This window comes from Physeter macrocephalus, chromosome 2 (assembly GCF_002837175.3).
Source record: "Physeter macrocephalus isolate SW-GA chromosome 2, ASM283717v5, whole genome shotgun sequence".
Taxonomy (NCBI): domain Eukaryota; kingdom Metazoa; phylum Chordata; class Mammalia; order Artiodactyla; family Physeteridae; genus Physeter; species Physeter macrocephalus.
The window spans coordinates 94,395,263-94,416,693 of NC_041215.1; the positions used below are offsets into that span (position 1 = coordinate 94,395,263).

Consider the following 21,431-nt stretch of genomic DNA (forward strand, 5'->3'; position numbering starts at 1 on the left):
ACGGGCTCTAGGCGCACAGGCTTTAGTAGTTGTGGCATGTGGGCTCAGTAGTTGTGGCTTGTGGGCTCTAGAGCACAGGCTCAGTAGTTGTGGCGTGTGGGCTTAGTTGCTCTGAGGTGTCTGGGTTCCCAGACCAGGGCTCGAACCCGTGTCCCCTGCACTGGCAGGCGGATTCTTAACCACTGTGCCACCAGGGAAGCCCTTACCCAGTATAATTGTAAAAGGTCCATTACCTTGTTTGAAATTGAATTAAATTAGATGGTTTGGATGTGTTCAGTTTATTTGAATTTATTTTGTTATTGCTGACTCTAAAATGAGAAATAAATAGTAACAAAAAAAATTTAGCTATGAAACCATTACAAATTTAATCATATAATTTTTATCTTGAGTGTTATTATTATAGTGACCTTAATTTTACTAGTATATAATTATTAAATGTATGTAAGTTTTCTTTTGTTGTGCTCAGGGAATTGCTTCCTCTATGTTGATGTTACAGCACATATTTAAGGAACTCTTCAGATCTGAAATTGACTCCTTATTTTATAGTTTGTTTCCTTTTTTTTTAGTTGCCTGTACCTTAAATGGTTTTTTAAATTGGGTAAAATTTAGCTGCTGTGAAATGCATAGATCTTAAATGTATATATAGCTCAGTGCATTTTCATATGTGTACATCGATGAAACCACCACTGCAAACAAAATATAGAACATTTCCATCAGCCCAGAAGGTTCTTTAATGCCACCTACAAACCAGTCTCCATTCTCAGCCACTATTTTGATTTCCGTCACACTAGCTTGGTTTCTCCAGTACTTAAACTTTTTATATATAAAATCATTATGATATGTACTCCTTTATGTCCAGCTTCTTCCCCTCAACAAAATATTTTTTTGTAGTTTTCATTCATGTTTGTTGAATGTATGCATATAGTTTATTCTTTTTTAATCAGTAAGTAATAGTTGTATAAGTATACCACAATTTGTTTTCTCAGTCTCCAGTTGATGAATATTGTGTTCTTTCCAGATATGGGATATTATGAATAAAGCTGTGTTGTTTAGTTTCCAAATATTTGGAGTTTTTCTAAATATCTTATTGCTACTGAATTCTAATTAATTTTGTCATGGACAGAGAAAATACTGTTAGATTTAAATCTTTAGAAATTTATTGAGAATTATGCCCAGCAGCATATTTTGAAGAATGGGCACCTAAAAAGAATCTGAATTCTGTAGCTGTTAGATGTAGTGTTCTAAAATGACAATTAAGTCAAGGTAGTTGATAGTATTGCTAAAATCTTCTTAAGGCTTTACTGATTTTTATGTTTTGGTCTAATTCTGTCAGTTCCTAAGGGAGGGGCATTAAAGTCCCCAACTGTAATTCTGGATGTATTTCTACTTTTAGATCTGTAATTTTTTGCTTCACATAGTTTGAAGCTTTGTTGTTATTAGATCCATGCACATTTGTGATTGGTATACCTTCCTAATGATTCCCTTTGGTCATTATGAAATATTCCTCTTATCTGTGGTATTATTTCTTGTTTTGAAATTTATTTCATCGTATATTACTATAAGCTGCTCTTATGCTTATGATTTGCATGGTTTATCTTTTCCATTCTTTTACTTTCAAACTGTCTGTCTTTTTTTCCCCCCGTGCTATCTGTGTAACTCTTGTACACAAATATAGCTGGAATTTGCTTTTTTATTTAAGTGGACTGCATTTTAATTTTGCTGTACTGGATAGTGCTTTATGTTCCTAGATTTAAAATAAATTTTAATTACTATAAAGGGTTTTTTTAATCCTTCATTGTATTTCAGTACTTTTTCCCCTGAGAGTTAGTGATGTTTTGATAGAAAAAGATTCCATTGCCCATCTCTTGGTGCTTTTCCCTAAGAAATTAGACCAGAGTATTGCATAGGAAAGTGATTAAATACTTGAAAGCAGCTTGGCAAATTGTGCTTAGCACAGATTAGCAGAATAAAGAACATTGTACTTACTTCAGTATGCAAAAGTAAATGTGAAAGTGAAACAAAAATATTCAACTATACTGAAGGTGTTTCTGACAAAGTGCATTTTCTAAATGTTAATAATTTTTAAAATATTAGTAGTCACTTCATTTAAAATATTAAATGTTTTAAATTTTTAGGCATCTACTGTTTTTTTCTTGAGATATAATTGACATACAGCACTGTAGAAGTTTAAGGTGTACAGCACAATGATTTGACTTACATACATCGTAAAATGATTACCACAATAAGTTTAGTGAACAGCCATCATCTCATATATATACAACATTAAAGAATTAGAAAAAAATATTTTTTTCCCTTGGAACAAGAACTCTTAGGATTTACTTTCTTAACGCCTTTAATATACAACATACATCGATGTTAGTTATATTTATCGTGTTTTCTTTGGATAAATACCCAGAGGTTGAATTGCTGGATCATATGTTAGGTCTAGTTTTAATTTTTTGAGGAATCTCCATACTGTTTTCCATAGCGGCTGCACCAGTTTACATTCCCACCGACAGTGCACGAGGGTTCCCTTTTTTCCACATCCACACCAAGTTATTTGTTGTGTTTAACATTTCTTACAAAGCTAGTTTTGTGGTACTGAACTCTTTTAGCTTTTGGTTGTCTGTCAAACTTTTTATCACTCCTTCAAATCTGAACAAAAGACTTGCTCGGGGCTTCCCTGGTGGCGCAGTGGTTGAGAGTCCGCCTGCAGATGCAGGGGACGCGGGTTCGTGCCCCGGTCTGAGAGGATCCTGCATGCCACGGAGCAGCTGGGCCCGTGAGCCATGGCCGCTGGGCCTGCGCATCCGGAGCCTGTGCCCCGCAAGGGGAGAGGCCACAGCGGTGAGAGGCCCGCGTAGCACCAAAAAAAAAAAAAAAAAAGACTTGCTCGGTAGAGTATTCTTTGTTGTAGGTTTTTGCCTTTCATCACTAAATATATCATGCCATTCCCTCTGGCCTTCAGAGTTTCTGCTGAAAAGCCAGCTGATAGCCTTATGGAATTCTCTTATACATAACTTCTTGCTTTTCCCTTGCTGATTTTAATATACTCTCTTTATCTTTAATTTTTGCCAATTTAATAGCAATGTGTCTTGGTGTGGTCCTCTTTGGGTTGATCCTGTTTTGGACTATCTGTGCATTCTGGACTTCCTGGATGTCTGTTTCCTTTCCCAGGTTTAGAGAAGTTTTAAGGTAGTATGTCTTCAAATATGTTCTCTTCCCCTTTCTCTCTTTTCCTTCTGAGACCCCTATAATGAGAACATTAGTATACTTGACATAAGAGACTCCCAGAGGTCTCTTAAACTGTCCTCGTTTCTTTTTATTCTTTTTTTCTGTACAGCTTCAGTGATTTCCACTACTCTGTCTTCCAGCTCACTGATCTGTTCCTCTGTATCATCTAATTTACTGTTGATTCTTTCTAGTGTATTTTTCATTTCAGTTATTGTATTCTTCATCTTTGTTTGGTTATCTTTGTATTTTCTAACTCTTTGTTAAAAACTTCTAACTTCTCACTGTGTCTGTCCATTCTTCTCCTGAGTTCTTTAAGCATCTTTATGATCATTACCTTGAACTCTATTGAGTAGACTGCTTATCTCCACTTTACTTAGTTCTTCTGGGGTTTTATCATGTTCCTTCGTTTGGAACATGTTTCTCTCTTGCCTCGTTTTGCCTAATATGCTGTTTTTATTTCTATGTATTTGGTAGGTTCATTCCATGTCCCCCTCTTGGAGAAGTGGCCTTTTGTAGGAGACATCCTACAGGACCCAGTAGCATACTCCTGTCTGGTCACCAGAGCTATATGCTTTAGTGGTGCCCTCTATGTGGGTTGTGTGGGTCCTTCTGTTGTGGTGGGCTGACTACTTACTGTGGGTGTGCTGGTGGTTGTGGCTGGCCCCCATTCCAGTTGGTCGCCATGCCCTCCCTGCCTTATACAAAGGGTGCTGGCTGATGGTGGGCAGGGCCAGGTCCTGGTATGGCCAGTGGAGTCCTGGTTACTGGTGTGGGCCACCCACAGGTAGATGGGACCAGGTCATGAGTTGACTGTCTATGGAGTCCTGGGGGGTCCCAAGGCTAGTCCTGGCCCATTGGTGGGTTTAGTGGGGTCTCCAGGTGGCTGGCTGCTGGCTGGGGTTCCTTGATCTAGTGTCTGCCTGCTGGTAGGCAGAGGTGGTTCCTGACACAGCTTTCTGTATAGTTGTGGTGTCCCAAAGCTGCTGTCGGCCTGCTGGTGAGTGGGCCCAGTTCCTGACATGGCTAGCTGTGGAGTCTAGGGTGTCCCAGAGTAGGTATTAGCCCACTGTTGAGTGAGACTGGGTCCTGGGGCTAGTGCCAGCACACTGGTGCGCAGAGCTGCATCTTGGGGTTTCTGGGTACAGGGCTTAGAGTTTCCAGGGCTGGTGTATGGGCCCAGACCCAAGATGTCCTGGGTCTGTTGTCTAACCCCTGGTGGGCCGAGCTGGGTCCTAGGGTTTCCAGCTACAGGGCCTTGTGGGGTCCTAGAGTTGGTTTCTGCCTGCTGGTGCCAGGACCAGTTCCAATGGCTGGCTGAATGTCCCAGGGCTAGTGCCCATGCACTGGTATGGGGAGCCGGATCCCAGGCCCTTTGGTAGATGGGGCCGGGTCCTAAGGGGGCTGTTGACTCGGGTCCTGTGGCAGCTGGCCTGCTGGGGTGTGGTGCTGTGTCCCTGCCCAGCTAGCTGCTTGGCCTGAGGTGTCCCAGTACTGATGCTGACAGGCTGGTGGCTGGGGGCAGGACTGCATCCCAAAGCTAATAAGCTAGAGGGAGGAATCCAAAATGGTGCTTATCAGCATTGGTGCCCGCATGGTAGAATGAGCTCCCTAAAATGGCTACTGCCAGTATCTATGTCCCCAAGGTGAGTTCCATTTGCCTCCTGCCTCTGGGAGGCTTTCCAAGATCAGCAGGTGGGTCTGACCCAGCTCCTTTCAGATTATTGCTTCTGCCCTGGGTCTTGGAGTGTGTGAGATTTTGTGTGTGTGCCCTTTAAGAGTGGAATCTCTATTTCCTTCAGCCCTCTGACTCTATTGAAAGTAAACCGCACTAATCTTCAGAGCCAAACATTCTGGGGTCTTCTTTCCTGGTGCAGGACCCCCGAGCTGGGGATCCTAATGTGGAGCTCAGACCCTATGCTCTTTGGAAAGAAGCTCTGTGATTGATATCATTCTCCTGTTTGTGGGTCTTCTACCCTGGGGGTATGGTCTTGACTATACCACAACTCCGTCCCTCCTACCCACCTCATTGTGGTTCCTTCTTTATATCTTTAGTTGTAGAAGATCTCTGCTAGTCTTTAGTTCATTCTAATCGATAGCTGCTCTGTAAATAGTTATAATTTTGTTGTGCCCATGGGAGGAGGTAAGCTCAGGATCTTCCTACTCCACCTTGTTGGCCACACCTTTACATCTCTGGATTTTGCTTTTGAAATTCAGTCTGACAGACTCTGCCTTTCAAATGCAATAGTTAGTCCATGTAATGTATTAATTGATATGGTTGTGTTTTGGTCTACCATTTTCCTATTCCTTCTCAGTTTTGTTCCTCTGTTGCTCCTTGTTTTGGGAGAGAGGCAGCCTCTTTAGGGTTAAAAGAATATAATTTCATATTTAATTTTAATTCCTCTATTGGCTTTGCCTTTTTTTTGCTCTGGGGAATACATTATACATCCTTAATTTATCATAATCTACTTAAGAGTTAATAGGGTACCATTTTAGGGACTTCCGTGGCACAGCGGTTAATAATCCACCTGCCAATGCAGGGGACGCAGATTCGAGCTCTGGTCCCGGAAGATCCCATACGCTGCGGAGCAACTAAGCCCGTGCGCCACAAGTACTAAGCCTGCGCATTAGAGCCCACAGGCCACAACTACTGAAGCCTGCGCGCCTAGAGCCTGTGCTCCACAAAAAGAGAAGCCACTGCGATGAAAAGCACGTGCATTAAAATGAAGAGTAGCCCCAGTTCACCACAACTAGAGAAAGCTTGCGTGCAGCAACGAAGACCCAACGCGGCCAAAAATAAATAAATAAAATTAATTATTTAATTATTTTAAAAAATAGGATACCATTTCACATAAACTATAAAAATGTTCCAAGTATAATTCCATTTACCACCCCTGTCGTTTACATAGTTGGTGTCATATATTTTACATCTACGTAAAAATAAACCGTACCTTTAAATATTACTTTTAAAATTTAAAGTTATCTTTCAAAGAAATAAGAGAATTTTTCAAAAGATCTTTGTTTTTTTTCCTGTTTACCTACATAGTTACCATTTTTGGTGCTCATCATTTTTTCCTATACGTCTGAGTTTCCGTGTGGTGACATTTATTAATGTAATTATGTTGGCAACAGATCTCAGCTTTCTTTTTGAAAATGTCTATTTCACCTTCAATTTTGAAGTAAATTTTTATGGCTATAATTGAATTCTGGATTGTTATAGCACTTAAAAGATGTTATTCACTGTTATCTGGCTCTGCATTGCTTATGATGAGAAGTTATATCCATCATTTGTTGTGGTGCTCCTTTATGTAACATCTTTTTTTTTTTTCTCCTTTGTACTTCTAAGATTTTATCTTTATCTTTGGTTTTCAGCAGTTTGATTCTAATGTACTTAAGCTGTGGATTTCTTTGCATTTTTCCTGCTTGGGGTTCACTGACCTTCTTGAATCTGTAAAATGTTGCATTTATCCAAATTGGGCACTTCAGCCATAATTTCTTTGAGTATTTTTACCCCATTATTATTATTATTATTATTATTATTTTTGGCTGCATTGGGTCTTGTTGCTGTGCACAGGCTTTTTCTAGTTGCAGCAAGCGGGGGCTACTCTTCATTGCGGTGCAAGGGCTTCTCATTGTGGTGGCTTCTCTTGTTGTGGAGCACAGGCTCTAGGCACACGGGCTCAGTAGTTGTGGCTCGCAGGCTCTAGAGCGTAAGCTCAGTAGTTGTAGCTCACGGGCTTAGTTGCTCAGCAGCACATGGGATCTTCCCGGACCAGAGCTCGAACCCATGTCCCCTGCATTGGCAGGCGGATTCTTAGCCACTGCGCCACCAGGGAAGTCCCTACCCCATTACTTTTATATTTTTTATCTGGGACTCGAATTACATATATGTTAGGTTGCTTGTTTTGCCATAAGTCACTGAAGTGTTTTTTCAGTCTTCTTCAATCATTTTTCTCTCTGTTGTTCAGATTGGATAATTTCCTTTTATCTGTCTTCAAATTTCCTGATCCTTTCTTTTGCCATCTCTTATCTGCTGTTAAGTCTACCCAGTGAATTTTTCATTTCAGATATTCTATTTTTTAGTTTTAGAATTTCCATTTCCATTTGGTTCATTTTATAATTTCCCTTCTGTGTTGAGATTACCCCTTCTAGTCTCTCATTGTGATCCTCTTTTCCTTAAGTCCTTAAATATATGTAAAAACCAATTAAAAAAAATTTTTTTTGCAGTTCCAACATCTACATCATCATCTTGAGGTTGGTTTTTAATGTCCACTTTTTCTCTTTACCATAACTCACATTTTCCTTTTTTATTGCTTGAGTGGTAACTTTTGCTCGTATAATGGACATTGTGGTTGATATGTTGTAGAAACTCTGGATTCTGTTATCTTCCGAAAAGTGTTGGGTTTTGTTCTACCAGGCATTTAAATTGCTGACAGATCACCTGGAGCTTGGGGAGACTTTGTTTTACACTTCCTTATGCAAAGACTGTTTAAATTTTGCTGTTAGTCCTAGGGCAGCTTCCTTAGTTCTAGAACATAGTTTTTTGTTTTGTTTGTTTCTTTGTTTTTGTTTTGTTTCCTTACCCCTAAGATGTAAGATGTAGCCCTCCTCCAGTTTTAATTGAAAGCCCAATGTGTTTTCCAAGTCATCTAATTATGTGGAATTTAAACTCCAAACTCTGTTTCTGCTGCAGCAGGGAGCCACTGAAATCTCTGTTTAGCTTATTTAGCCTTCTAGTGGTTATTTTCCCCTAGATCCTCACACACGGGATTTTCTCCCTCAATTTCCAGTTGATTTGGAAGCAGGGAGTTCTGTGTTCTGATGAATCAGTCTAATAAGAGTGCAGCTTTCTGATTGAGTTCTCTCCCTTAATGCTCTGGGGACTGCCCTCTGGGTAAAAGTGGTATAAATGTGGATCTCTTTTTTTTCAAGGGGTGAATCCATTCCAAATTCATCATGCTTTTCATTGCTCTTCAGTGCCTATTTTAAATGGTTGATTTCTGTATTTTGTTCAGTGCTTATGGTTATATTAAGGCGGGTTAATCCAATACAAGCTCCTTTGTCATTACTGAACCTGGAATGCCAGCTCTTTATTTTTTATAAAATTTGCTTTGGATGGTTAATGTATTTCTCATTATGACTTCATTAGTTCTTTTTTATCTCTTATTCATAGATATGAAGAGAAGGCTACTAAAGACTTGGAAAGATACAATAGGCAAATCAAGAGAGCCACTGAACAGGAGTCGCAAGTATCATTAAAAGATGGCAAAAAAAGGATAAAACTCACCAGCACTTGGAATTTGGCACAGAAGCACAAGTTGAAAACTTCATTATCTAATCAGCCAAAACTTGATGAGCTCTTTCAGTCCCAAATTGAAAAAAAAACACAAAACATTAAAAAAGTTCAGATCCCATTTTCTATGGAAAACTTAAAAAAGAATTCTGATAAACATAGGAAATTTGACTTAGAAGAAAAGGACGAATCTTACTTGATCCACAATCTCAAGTTTCCTGATGCGTGGCTAATTACATCCAAAACAGAGATAATGTTATTAAATCCATATAGAGTGGAAGAAGCTCTGCTATTTAAAAGACTTCTTGAGAATTACAAACTTCCTGCAGAGCCACTCGAAAAGCCAATTATATTAACAGAGAGGTATGGTGAAGTAATATAATTTTTTTTACTCTAAAAACATTTATTGAAATTGAAGGTAAAAAGTTGAAAGTGTTTCCTAGCAGGGAAAAGTGGTATTTATTTAAAGAAATTTTTGTAATTTGATTTCAAATATTTAATGGAATTGCTTTTAAATAAATAATTTTAGAATATTCTAGATAGTTTACTTCTGCAGTTAATAAATATCAAGCTCAGTTCCCCCCTGTACATTAGTGATTTCCCCAGGGTAATCCTGACATTGGATTGCCATGACTCTTCTTCATTGTGCACTCTTTGTTTTAACATTTCAAACATATACCAAAACAGAATTATACAGTGAATGCCTTTATCAACAATTATCACGATTTTGCTACATTTACTCTATCTGTCCTTGATACATATATATATATATACACACATGAATGTTTTTCCTTTTGCTAAAGGATTTAGAATGATTCCCATCCTTAGAATTTTCAGTATGTCTCTCTCTAAAATGGCCATTTTCTTAGCCACGATGCCTTTTTTCATGTGTTACACAATACTAATTCCTTGGAATTGTTCCTCATTGTCTCAGAATGTCTTTTTATAGTTTTTAAATTAAGTTTAATTTATATCTAAACAAGGTCCAACCATTACATTTTGCTTTGTATTTTAAATCTCTTCTAATATCACAATGTTAATGTATTGTGGATTCTTAGTCGCTTGTTCATTGGTATATCCCATTGTCTCTATTTGTCTCTCTTGCTTTCTTGTGATGGTGTTTAACTTGTTTTTCTCCCATTTTTAAATGGAAGTTAGCTCAGGAGGATTGAATAGATTTAGATTCTACTTTCTGGTAAGACTGCTTAATAGGTGGTGCTATGTACTTCATATTTCATCACATCAAAAGGCACTTATCACTGGGTTCAGCTGCTGACAACCTGATCTTCCATCTTAAAGTTCCCTGATAACCTTTCCATCTAATGGTTTTATCCATTGATGATTGTTGCCTGAAATAACTTTATGATAGATTGTAAAATGGGGGTATTTCCTTTTCATATCCTATGTGAGCAAATTGTTTTCTGTAAAAACAAATAACTGTTAAATAATCTACTTACATTTCACTTTTTTGTACTTAATATTTCTTTTTTAGTCTGACATAGGTAGAAGAAATTATATTTATGACAAAGGAGATAAAAACCTGAAATTAAAAAGATGACAATTTGTTTTGAAGGCCAGCGTTCTGTTTCAGACTTCCAAGAATAAATCAAAAATCATTTAAAAAATGTATTTAAACCCTTGTGTTAAAAACCCTGCCTCCAGAAAGAAAAACAGGGCCAGAACCAAAAACACATTTGATAAAGCTATCTTTTTAATTAAGGCAATAGTAATTACAGTAACTAAATCCCAGTGTCTTTCACAGTATTCTTTTAAGACTGGCTAGGAAACTGTCAAAGAAAGAATTAAAAAGAATTAATACAGCCTTAGGCTTAATTAAAGCAGTTCAAAAATCTGATAGTACTTTTCTTTTTCTTCCCTTAAAAAGAGCTAGGGTGTATTTGAAATTGTATACTCCACTGCTTTTCTAAATGGTATTTGTAAATTTTCATTTAGATCTCAAAAATATTTTTGTCCTTTATGAATTATAGGTTTTAAAAAATATTCTTCTTGTGACATTCTGTTATTTTAAAGCAAATACATTAAAAGTTATTATTTGGGGTCCATAATAGCCTGAGAATAAATCTTTCTTATTTGAACATGGACAGCAACAAAGCTTAATTCAAAATTGTTTTCACCTTTCTTCTGAAATATGACATCCCCATCACAGTTAATAATATAAGTTTTTTAAAACTGAGTCATAAAGAAGGTAATTATGGGTTGGGCTCAATTTTCATTTCAGAGTTCTAATGCAGGTTGTGTAGTTTATCTCTCAATGGAGTATATAATTTAGAGATTATAAAATACAAAGTAAGAGCTCAATAATAATAACAATAATGGCTCATATTTATTGAGCTCTTACTATATGATAGGAACTTTACTAAGCCCCTTGCTTTCATGATCTTATCTTCACAATAACCTTATGAGAGTTATCCACATTTTAACGAGGAAACAAACACAGAATGTTAAGTAACTTACCAAGGTTCATACAGTCAGTATATAAGCAGTGGATGCAGCATTCCAATCTTGACAGTAACTGTAGACCCGGCACCACTAATTTCTATGCTATTTCTATATATCATTATCACCGCCACCAGCTCTCAGATTGATCTTCTGAATGTTGGGTTAGACCAGACAGCGCACATCTGCTATATAGCCAAAGTTCTCCTCTCCATGATATCTGCTCTTATAGCCAGTGAGGTCCTCAGCCTTTCAGAGGTGATAAGCAAAGACATCATCTATTCATTTAATTTTCAAGGGGTACAAGATTTTAATGAAGAAGTAGCAGCTCATCATCCTGCACTGGATAGAATATAGAACAGTGCCTTATTTACATAGGTGTCAACTGTAACCGACACATTACTGTAAATAACATGTTATGAAGCACCTGACCAAGCCTAAAACCAACATGAAAGGTTAATTTGTGCCCTAGATAATCTTTGGCCACCTCAAAATTTTGTTTAGGGCTAGTACCACTCAGCGTATGCCACCTTTGGCAAACATACCATGCCTATAGTATACTGAAAGTATCTCTCCCAAGCCCTGAATTACTTTTATAAGTTCTTGGGAGAAAAAGATACATGCTTATCTTCTTATTGAAGAAACCTTGACTAGCAATAGACTGTTACGCAGGATGGACTACGTCAATAACTTGACAATGTGTCTTTGTAAATAAAGGTATAAAATGGCGTTATTTATAAAATAAAGTTTTTATTTGTATTACAGAGAGAGTACTTTTTAAATTTCACATTTAGGTTGTATAACATTCTAGAAGATAGAAACTGTCTTTTGTGTCTATTCTTCCTCCTTTCTGTACACTGTATATATGGTAGGTCTACGAAGTATTAACAGAGATGTAAAAAAGTAAAGTTTCTCACAGGGCTTCTTATACCTTTGTATTTTGGTTAGTGATAATAACACTTTTTAAAGGGCCGTCGGATTAACTTTTCTCCATAAATCTCTTATTTCATTTTACGTATTTAATAAGTTAAAGGGCCATAATTTCTTTTTCAGTCTTTTTAATGGATCTCATTATTTAGAGATTTTAAATAAAATGACTGCAGATGACCAAAGATACAGTGGATCAACTTACCTGTCTGATCCTCGTCTCACAGCAAATGGTTTCAAGATAAAATTGATACCAGGTATGATAATGTGATTTAATACTTCCTGACTTGCAAAAATAAGTCTTGTTCCAAAAGTTACTTTTGGGTTTCGTAATTTACAGATATCATGGTATATTTTTGTCTCACCAAAAGTACAGTGTCAGCTTTGTAAAAACAGTCATATTTCAGAAAGGTCACCTCTGCCTGAAACAAGCAAGTTTAGCATCTCTTTCAGTCCATTGCCTTGTATTTTAGCATTTCCATAACTAATCAAGTAATTGTAATTTTGCCATCCTTTGTCACAATATGCAGACTGCCTGCTGTGTCTAAATTATTAAATACTCCTTAGATGATGAAGCAGAAATAGACATGTAGGGTACTAGAATTGACTAACAAAATTAAACATCTCTTCCTTTTTTAAAAGCATTTACTTGTTTTGCCAATTAGATGTGTAGCATCAACAGTCTTACTATTTGGAGAGTGGATGATTTGATTCCATGGCTTTGCTAAAAAACCTGTCATAATACTGTTTGCTTACTGTGGAAATTCACTAGGTGGGGAGAAAAACGAAAATTCTTCTGGCTAGGAGACTTCTGTTTTCCTGGCTGGCCCCTTCTCTGTTCTTTCATAGTTTCCATACTTAACTGCCTTCTGCCCTAGCTACCTAGGCCAGCCTTGTCCTATTACTTTGCTTTCATCTGGTATCAAGCAGCACAGAGGTACCAGGAAGAGTGATTCCACTGTCCCTTCCCCCACCCTCCCCTAAACTTGCCATGACCAAAGTGTACAAAAACAAAACAATGAAGAAAATTTTTAAGGGAATGTTTTACTGAGACATGAAAAGAGAATAAGTAAAAACAATGTACAAAACCATGAAATGGAATATATACAGAAAATGCTTTGGTGTTCCAAACTTTAATTTTATTGACTAGCAGTTTTAAGAAAACCTACCCAGAACTTCTTTCCTCCTAACCTCAATCCTGGATATTTAGATTTGGAGTGAAGAGTTAGTCCAAATCTCACCTCTGCCATTTAAAAACACGTGTTCTAGGGAAAGTCAGTTGGCCTCAGTGTTACCTCATCAATAGCAACTAATAATTATGTGCATGGCAGTAGTCTAAGTATTAAATGTATTAACTCATTTGATCTTTCTAATAGCCCTGTGGTTCTGTTACTGTGCCCATTTTTTATAAATAGAAAAATTGAGGCATGGAGAAACTAAGTTTGCCTAAGGGTACAGAATTAGTGGTAGAACCAGGATATGAACCCAAGCAATCCGCCTTTAAAACCAACTCTTAACTAATTTATGTTGATTTCCTATTAAAATTGATATATTTACTTCATGAAGTTGTTAGCACTAAACTAGGTACTCAGGTAAATCAGCATAGTACTCGGCAATGGTATGTGTTCAAATATTCTCTTTTCTTCCAGCACCCCCTTTCTGACCTGAACTGACTTGTGGTCATTTTTTTGGTCCTCCTAGAAATCTTTCATCCTCAGGACTTCTGACATTTTAAAAATTTATTTGAAGTGTGAAGCAAGGAGTTTATGTATGTGTATGTGTGTGTGTGTGTGTAGCAAGATATTTTTTTCTTAATCTATTTTCCTAATTAACTATGTGGCATTGGTGGCAGGTACTTTTTTTTTTTTCATGAAAGATGTTATCACAACAATTTTCTTTAAGTTAGGATAACTACCCTGTCTGTTCCAAGAGCATGTTTGTTTTTGAGTTACCCAGTAAGTTTCTATGTCACAGATGCTTTCAGCTCTCAGCTTGTAGAGAATGTTTTTAAGTCTTATAAATGCCACGTACTTTGCATGGCACCAAAGATATAAAAATGAATAAGTCAGTCATCTGCGAACTGACTTGATTTGATTGGAATTAACTTTACTTCGATTATCATCAGCATTATTTCTCTTCTCAGTAACATCAAGTTAAAGGCATTCGGTTTTTTCTTCATTTTTTTAAAACCATTTTTTCATTCATTAATTTTTATGTCATGTTTTCTTAAAGACCATTTCTTCGTCTTTTAGTGAGAGTTTTGTTGTATTGGACTAACTTTTGATCAGCAGTTTGCCAGTTGTCATAAAACATCTATAGATAAAAGCACTTGAAAGAGGAAGAATACATCTGGCTTTAAGGAGAAAGATTCTGAATGTGACCCTAAGAACTTTGCTTGTTAATGAGAATAGCTTTTGTTCTGTATCAATAAGAATTACACATTTTAGGAACTGAAAACTTGTCAAACCACTTGTTGAAGTATTTTGGGGAAATTTGGAAGCATTTCACAGAATTTTATGGAAACTTCTTGAACGTGATTCCAAATGTCTCTAAGTTTTCCATATCTAAATTTTGCAAGCACAGATATTAAAATATTGCTCAGTTTCCTTGTTTGTTGCCATATACTTTTTACCCATATCCACAAATAATTCTGTGAAATGTGTATAATTTTCTAGCATTCATGTAGACAGTATTAGACTTTTCAGTCAAATCATACTGTAAATGGTATAGAAGCAGCAATAGTGAAAAGTCTCTTGACTGATAAATTTTACTGTCTGTATAAAAAGATGTGAACTGGAATATTCTGCTACTTCCTCTTTGCCTATCTAAACCCTGTTTCAAGTCCCATTTAAGTTCTCCTGGTTGCTCAAACTCATTTTGTCTTCCTTCACTGAACTCTGTATTTTACTCCTTAACACTTGATTATGTATCTTCTTATATTATTCTCCAGTTGTTTCCAGGGAAGAACATTAGGATGCCTTCTCTGTTTAGTGTACCACCAGTGCATCTGCCATTCAGGTCAAGGAACTAGTCTGGAACTGGGAACAGGTTAGGAATAGGGTCGTTGACATCTCAGGACCTGAAACTCTTCAAGCTACATCACTCTTTTAAAATTTTTCCATTGATAGCTACCACTTATCCAACATGGGACTATCTTTTTTTTTTTTTTTTTTTTTTTTTTTTTACTTATAGGTACTTATAGGTAACATTTTGTGGTCTCCAATATTAAGAACACTGTTACACAGATATAACCAAAGAAAACAAATTTCTGCTATTTTCTAAAATCATAAAATGCATTCTAAAGCCAAATTTGATGCTTGGGAATGTATGCTGTTATGGATGTTTTACCCCATTATATATCCACTCATGTTGCTACCTTTTAGTTTTATTTTAATCACTAAATTATTTAAAGTAGTTTAAATAATAGCTAATATGTCAGATTTAAACATTATTCTAGTAAAATAAACATTAGTATTTCATTTCCTCAAATTGCTAATATATTAAGAAGTTACTATAGTGGTATCATTTTGTAGTTTATATGTGTGTTTATCAACACTTTGTACACTTTAAACTTACACAGTGTTATATGTCAAATATATCTCAATAAAGCTGGAAGAAAATAAGTTACTATGTATTTTTATAATAACCTGTTAAGTTAAACTAATCATAGAAATAATTCAGGTTTTTAGATATTAAACCAGTAGGATAGAATTTGAACAGCAGCAGTTGTTAAAACATTTAAACCAGTTTTATTTTAATACATAATAATGGGCCTCCATTTTCTCTCCAAAGTAAGAAATGTTCTAAATAAATGTAGGGAACAGAACAACAGTAACTGAGATTAAATTAAATGATGTAAAGCACATGTGGTTTCTTTGAGCACTTACGACTTAATGTGAATGTGAAATCCTATGCGAAATTATTATTTGTTCTTCAACTAAGGAACAAAACTTTTTCCTGACTCTGTTAAATTCTAATGAAGGTTAACTAAATATTTTAACAGTGATTTTGTTTTTAATAGACGTTTTCTGGAATATAGTTTAAACAAAACTAACTATATCTATATGTGGTTTTATTTATTTTTTTCTTTTAGGAGTTTCCATTGCTGAAAACTACTTGGAAATAGAAGGAATGGCTAATTGTCTTCCATTCTATGGAGTGATGGATTTAAAAGAAATTCTTAACGCTATATTAAACAAAAATGCAAAGGAAGTTTATGAATGTAGACCTCGCAAAGTGATAAGTTATTTAGAGGTATGCATTATTAGCTTATGTAGATTGGCTAGGTTTTAAGATACTTAACTTTTCCTTAATAAAATAGTAAATGGTTTCAAAATAGTAAAGTTTTTATAAGGCTTATTATCTATTTGCAAGAGGAAATATTTAAAAAAAAAACTCCATTAAAAGTTTCACATCATGGACTGGTTGTGGTAAACTCTATCATGGATCCTTACTATAACATTATTTCTTGAATACATATTGAGGAAGAGCCTTATGCATGAGACACTTTGTGAAGTGTTTTGTTTTGTTTTGTTTAGAAGGGATTCAAAATTGCTCCACCTTGATACCAAACACTTGTCTAAAAAGAACTGTAGGGCTTCCGTGGTGGTGCAGTGGTTGAGAATCCGCCTGCCGATGCAGGGGACACGGGTTCATGCCCCGGTCCGGGAAGATCCCACATGCCGTGGAGCGGCTGGGCCCATGAGCCATGGCCACTGAGCCTGTGCGTCCGGAGCCTGTGCTCTGCAATGGGAGAGGCCACAACAGTGAGAGGCCCGCGTACCACCAAAAAAAAAAAACAAAACTGTAATGTGATTTTAAGCCCTGATCTCTTCAAGAGCAAAAGAGGGGAGGGGGAATGAAAAAATGTAGATTATAGAATAAATGGAAATTTTCGTTTTCTAGCAGTATCTACCACAAATGAGAAGTAAAAGTGGATTAAAAAATAAATTCAAAAGTAATAGAGGATGGAGGCAGGTTATAAAGTTTTAAATGTCCAAGTGCTGGGCATTTGGTGGTAAAACAATAGTGATTGTCTCTATATTGAGGTTCTGTCCCTCAAGGTTGACTGGTGTTATTTTGAACTTTAATAAAGTTTATTTTCTTCCTTTTAAAAAATGAGTCATTTTTGTTTAGACTGTGATCATGGTGGGCCGTGAATGCTGAGGGTCAGATTTCCTCAACAGGAAAGTCCATTTTTTACCCTTCCTGAAGATTATAGTCAGTAGCATTCTGTGAATACTTCAAGAGGTTTGTCCTATGGAACTTGCCAACCTATTTTGGAGGCAATTCAACACTGATAGTTTCTAGGGACCTGAAACTTTTCTTGTGAAGGAGTTGGTATAAACTAAATAAAGGTTGAGGGAGTTGTGGGTAGTGTTTTGTGTATCGAAGAACCACATGGGAAGAAGTAAGATTTCAGAAATAAGAGGAAAAAATGGTAGGGATTAGTTACAAATACTTTTACTAATACTGTACCTCTCATTATGTTAAGGCAATAGTGGATGTGATTCTTAGGGAAGATAGTCTAAGGTAAAAAGAGAACTTCTGTCAGAACCATAGTTATGCTTCCATTGACAGTCAAGCTGAATAAGATGAATTGAAGATAAAGATAGAAGAGTAAAAGAAGAATCAAGGGAGGAGTGGATATACAAATCAAGGGAGGAGTGGATATACAAGTCAAGGGAGGAAAGAAACTTAAAAATAAATAAGTAGTATCACATTCTCTATAGTGTATAGTTGCTAGAAGACCAGCAGGTGTGGCTGCTAGATGGCAGTTATATCCTTGAAAAGAGCCATAACGGAAAAGTAGTAGTGATAGTGAAAGAGTGGGAGCAGTGGTGAAAAGTGTAGGCAGCAAGTTACATGGTGGTGAAGGGAAAAAAAGAACATGTTTGTATTGAATTCATTGAAAAAGTCTTACAGTAAAAGATTGAAGAGCAGATGTTCCAGAAGAGGCAGGAAGGGAGATGAGTTAACAATATAAGCTTTAGAAGGGTGAAACCATTCTCTGAATCAAGAGAAGAGGGGAGAGCTTTAAAGTGAAAGTAAAAATATTTTGAGGTAAACTTGAGAGAAGTCATGTATGATATATGTGGTAATGAAATAGGAGAGGTTATCTGCTGAGAGTGAAGAGGCTGGGGAGGCACTTGAGGATTTGAATATATTGGAAATGATGTGAAAATAAGAGCTGCAGGTACTTCAAGAGAAGGTTGATTAGAGAAGAACAGGATATTTAAGTGACATTAAAGGCTCATAAGAGCTAATATTGGTATTGGATCCAGCCAGCAAGTTTTGTGATTCTCCAACAATGCTCGGTAGAATTTATCCAAGGGTGAGGATTAGCAAGAGGAATATGGTGTAAGAACAAAACGGTGAGTAACGAAATTTGAACACATAATATATATAAGAAACTGTTTAATCCTAGAGGGATATAAAGATGAATTTGATTCTAGTAAGAACCTGCCCTTAGATTCTAGTTGGAATCTAGAGGGAATGCAGGAAGTAAAGCTAGAGATAGTATCTTTAATGCCTCACTAACTACTCATACCTGAAGTACCTAAAGATGACAGAAGGGTGCTGGTGGGCCAGGAGAATTAGGAAGGATTGAGGAGATTAAAGGTCAAAGTGAAGAAGAAGAATAGATTTAGTTGGAATAAAGGAAGTAGGATGGTGTGAAAGATAATGGGAGAGAGTATGTGGTTAGAATAATGTTAGTATTCAGTATCTTTGAAGTACAACAATTTTTGAAGAAAATAAATCTTAAAACAAGCCAACTTCACTAATGCTGTTTTACCCCCAAACTGTCAGTTTTCCCTATCTCAGAAAACAGCACTACCATACCAAAAAGTATCCTTGATTCTGCATCCCTTATAACCAGTCCATCAGCAAGTCTTGACTTTATCTCCAACTCATGTCAGGAGTCTTTTATAACTCCCTCCATCTCCACTACTATCTCCCTAGTCAAAAACTCACCGTGGATTGCATTGAATCCATAGATTGCCTTGAGTAGTATGTTCATTTTAACAATATTCTTTCAATCCAAGAACATGGTATATCTTTCTGTTTGTGTCATCTTCAGTTTCTTAGATTAGTGTTGTAGTTTTCCAAGTACAGGTCTTTTACCTCCTTAGGTAGGTGTACTCCTAGGTATTTTACTCTTTTTGATGCAATGGTAAATGGGGTTATGTTCTTAATTTCTCTTTCTGATAGTGTATAGAAATGCAACAGATTTCTGTATATTAATTTTGTATTCTGCAAATTTGCTGAATTCATGATGAGCTCTAGTAGTTTTCTGGTGGCATCTTTAGAATTTTCTATGTATAGCATCATGTCGTCTGCAAACAGTGACAGTTTTACTTCTTCCTTTCCAATTTGGCTTCCTTTCCAATTTGGATTCCTTTTATTTATTTTTCTTATCTGATTGCTGTGGCTACGACTTCCAATACTGTGTTGAATAAAAGTGGTGAGAGTGGTCAACCTTGTCTTGTTCCTGATGGTAGAGGAAATGCTTTCAGCTTTTCACCATTGAGTGTGATGTTGGCTGTGGGTTTGTCATAAATGGGCTTTATTATGTTGATATATGTTCCCTCTGTGCCTACTTTCTAGAGAGTTTTTATCATAAATGGATGTTGAATTTTGTCAAGAGTTTTTTCTGCATCTGTTGAGGTTATCATATGGTATATATTCAATGGAATACTACTCAGCCATAAAAAAAAATGAAAATTTGCAACATGGGTAGGCTTGGAGGGTATTATGCTCAGTGAAATAAGTCAGACAGAGAAAGACAAATACTGTATGATATTACTTATATGTGGAATCTAAAAAATACAACAAACCAGTGAATATAACAAAACAGAAACAGTCTCACAGATATAAAGAACAATTTAGTGGTTACCAGTGGGGAGAGGTAATATAGAGGCAATATAGGAGTAGGGGATTAATGATAAGCTTATAAAATAAGCTACAAGGATATATTGTACAACACAGGGAATATAGCAAGGTTTTATAGTAACTATAAATGAAGTGTAACCTTTAAAAATTATGAATACTATATTGTACACTTGTAACTTACATAATATTGTATGTCAGTTACACTCAATAATATATATATAATTAATTTTAAAAAACAGCTCTCACCAGGACTGCAGTGATTGCCTGCAAGACTCCTGCTTCTCTTCTTGACTTGCCTCAAGCCATACTTCACAAAGTAGCCAGACTGATTGTTTTAAAATGTGAATGTCAGGCTTTTGCTTAAAAACCCTCTGGTTACTTCCCTGTGCATTCAAATTAATACCCAAATTGCTTACCCTGTCCCAAAGGGGGATCTGGCCCCTGCCTAACTCCTTTTCTTGTTCATCTCTTCACTTTAGTAACTCTGCTGCACCCACACTGACCATTCAGTTCTTTCTGTTCCCTCTGTCTGAAATGCTTTTCTTTCCCCATCGTCTTTGCATCATAGTTCCTTAAATTGAAGCTTAATTGTCACCTGGAGGAAGCTTTTCCTAATCACACAATCACTCTATCATGTTGCCCAGTTTAATTTTGTGCACTATTAGTCACTGAAATTTTCTTTGTATTTTTATCTTTCTGCTTCTCTGCACTAGAATGTCAGTTTCAGAAGAGCAAGGATCTTGTTTGTCTTGTTCTCTGCTGTATTCCTAGAACCTACAGCAGTGACTAGCACATAAGTGGTGTTTAATAAATATTTGTTGAGTGAGTAAATAATAAAAGAATATAATCAATTTTCTGTCTTCCTCCTTGCCAGTAAAAACCTGTTTTCTGCTTCAGGGTATATCGCAGTAAAATGTATGGCTTTCTCTCCACAGGGAGAAGCAGTGCGTCTGTCTAGACAGTTACCCATGTACTTATCAAAAGAGGACATCCAGGATATTATCTACAGAATGAAGCACCAGTTTGGAAATGAAATTAAAGGCTGTGTTCATGGTCGCCCATTTTTTCATCATTTAACCTATCTCCCAGAAGCTACATGATTAAATATGTTTAAGAAAATTTGTTACTATTGAAATCGATATGGTCATAAAATAATATGAGTTGGGTTTTAAACTGTCTTTGTACTATCATGTGTCAAATGGTTGTTTTATAAGTAAGGATTCACTGGCCTGTTTGTATATTGAAAATATTTTCCAAAACTGTAAAAATCTTAAATAAACTAATATAGACTATTAATTCATTTTATTCTCAAGAACCAGCCTTCATAATAATTATTGGTTGTTAACTCCAAATTGAAAAATACTTATTCTTGGGTGGTTGATTTGCTAGGTTCTATGGATCTAATTGTATCCTCCAAACTTGTACATTGAAGCCCTAACCCCCAGTGTGATGGTATTTGGAGATGGGCCTTTTGGAGAGGTAATTTGGTTTAGATGAAGTCATGAGGTGGGGCCCTCATGATGGGATTAGTGCCCTTATAAGAAGAAATAGCAGAGAGTTTGCTCATTCTCTCTTCTCCTCCCCCCCATCCCCCCCCCCACACCACTCTGCCCTAGCTCCCATGTGAGGA

General features: G+C 36.5%; 1 protein-coding gene across 9 annotated transcripts in view; it reads left to right on the forward strand.

Moving 5' to 3' along the window:
- PMS1 (PMS1 homolog 1, mismatch repair system component) overlaps positions 1 to 21,101 on the forward strand; it is a 96,510-nt gene extending 75,409 nt beyond the window's left edge. For 4 of the 9 annotated variants that reach the window (XM_007116568.2, XM_028480042.1, XM_007116569.2 and 1 more), the window contains 4 exons: positions 8,405 to 8,887; positions 12,035 to 12,165; positions 16,002 to 16,162; positions 20,737 to 21,101. In XM_007116568.2, the coding sequence (XP_007116630.1) occupies positions 8,405 to 8,887; positions 12,035 to 12,165; positions 16,002 to 16,162; positions 20,737 to 20,901 (940 nt within the window). In that variant the 3' untranslated portion in view covers positions 20,902 to 21,101. Of the gene's footprint in view, positions 1 to 8,404; positions 8,888 to 12,034; positions 12,166 to 16,001; positions 16,163 to 20,736 lie in introns of those variants that run through there. The other 5 variants (XM_028480045.2, XM_028480046.1, XR_003677141.2 and 2 more) reach the window with 5 other exon arrangements.
- The last annotated feature ends 330 nt before the right edge of the window (positions 21,102 to 21,431 follow it).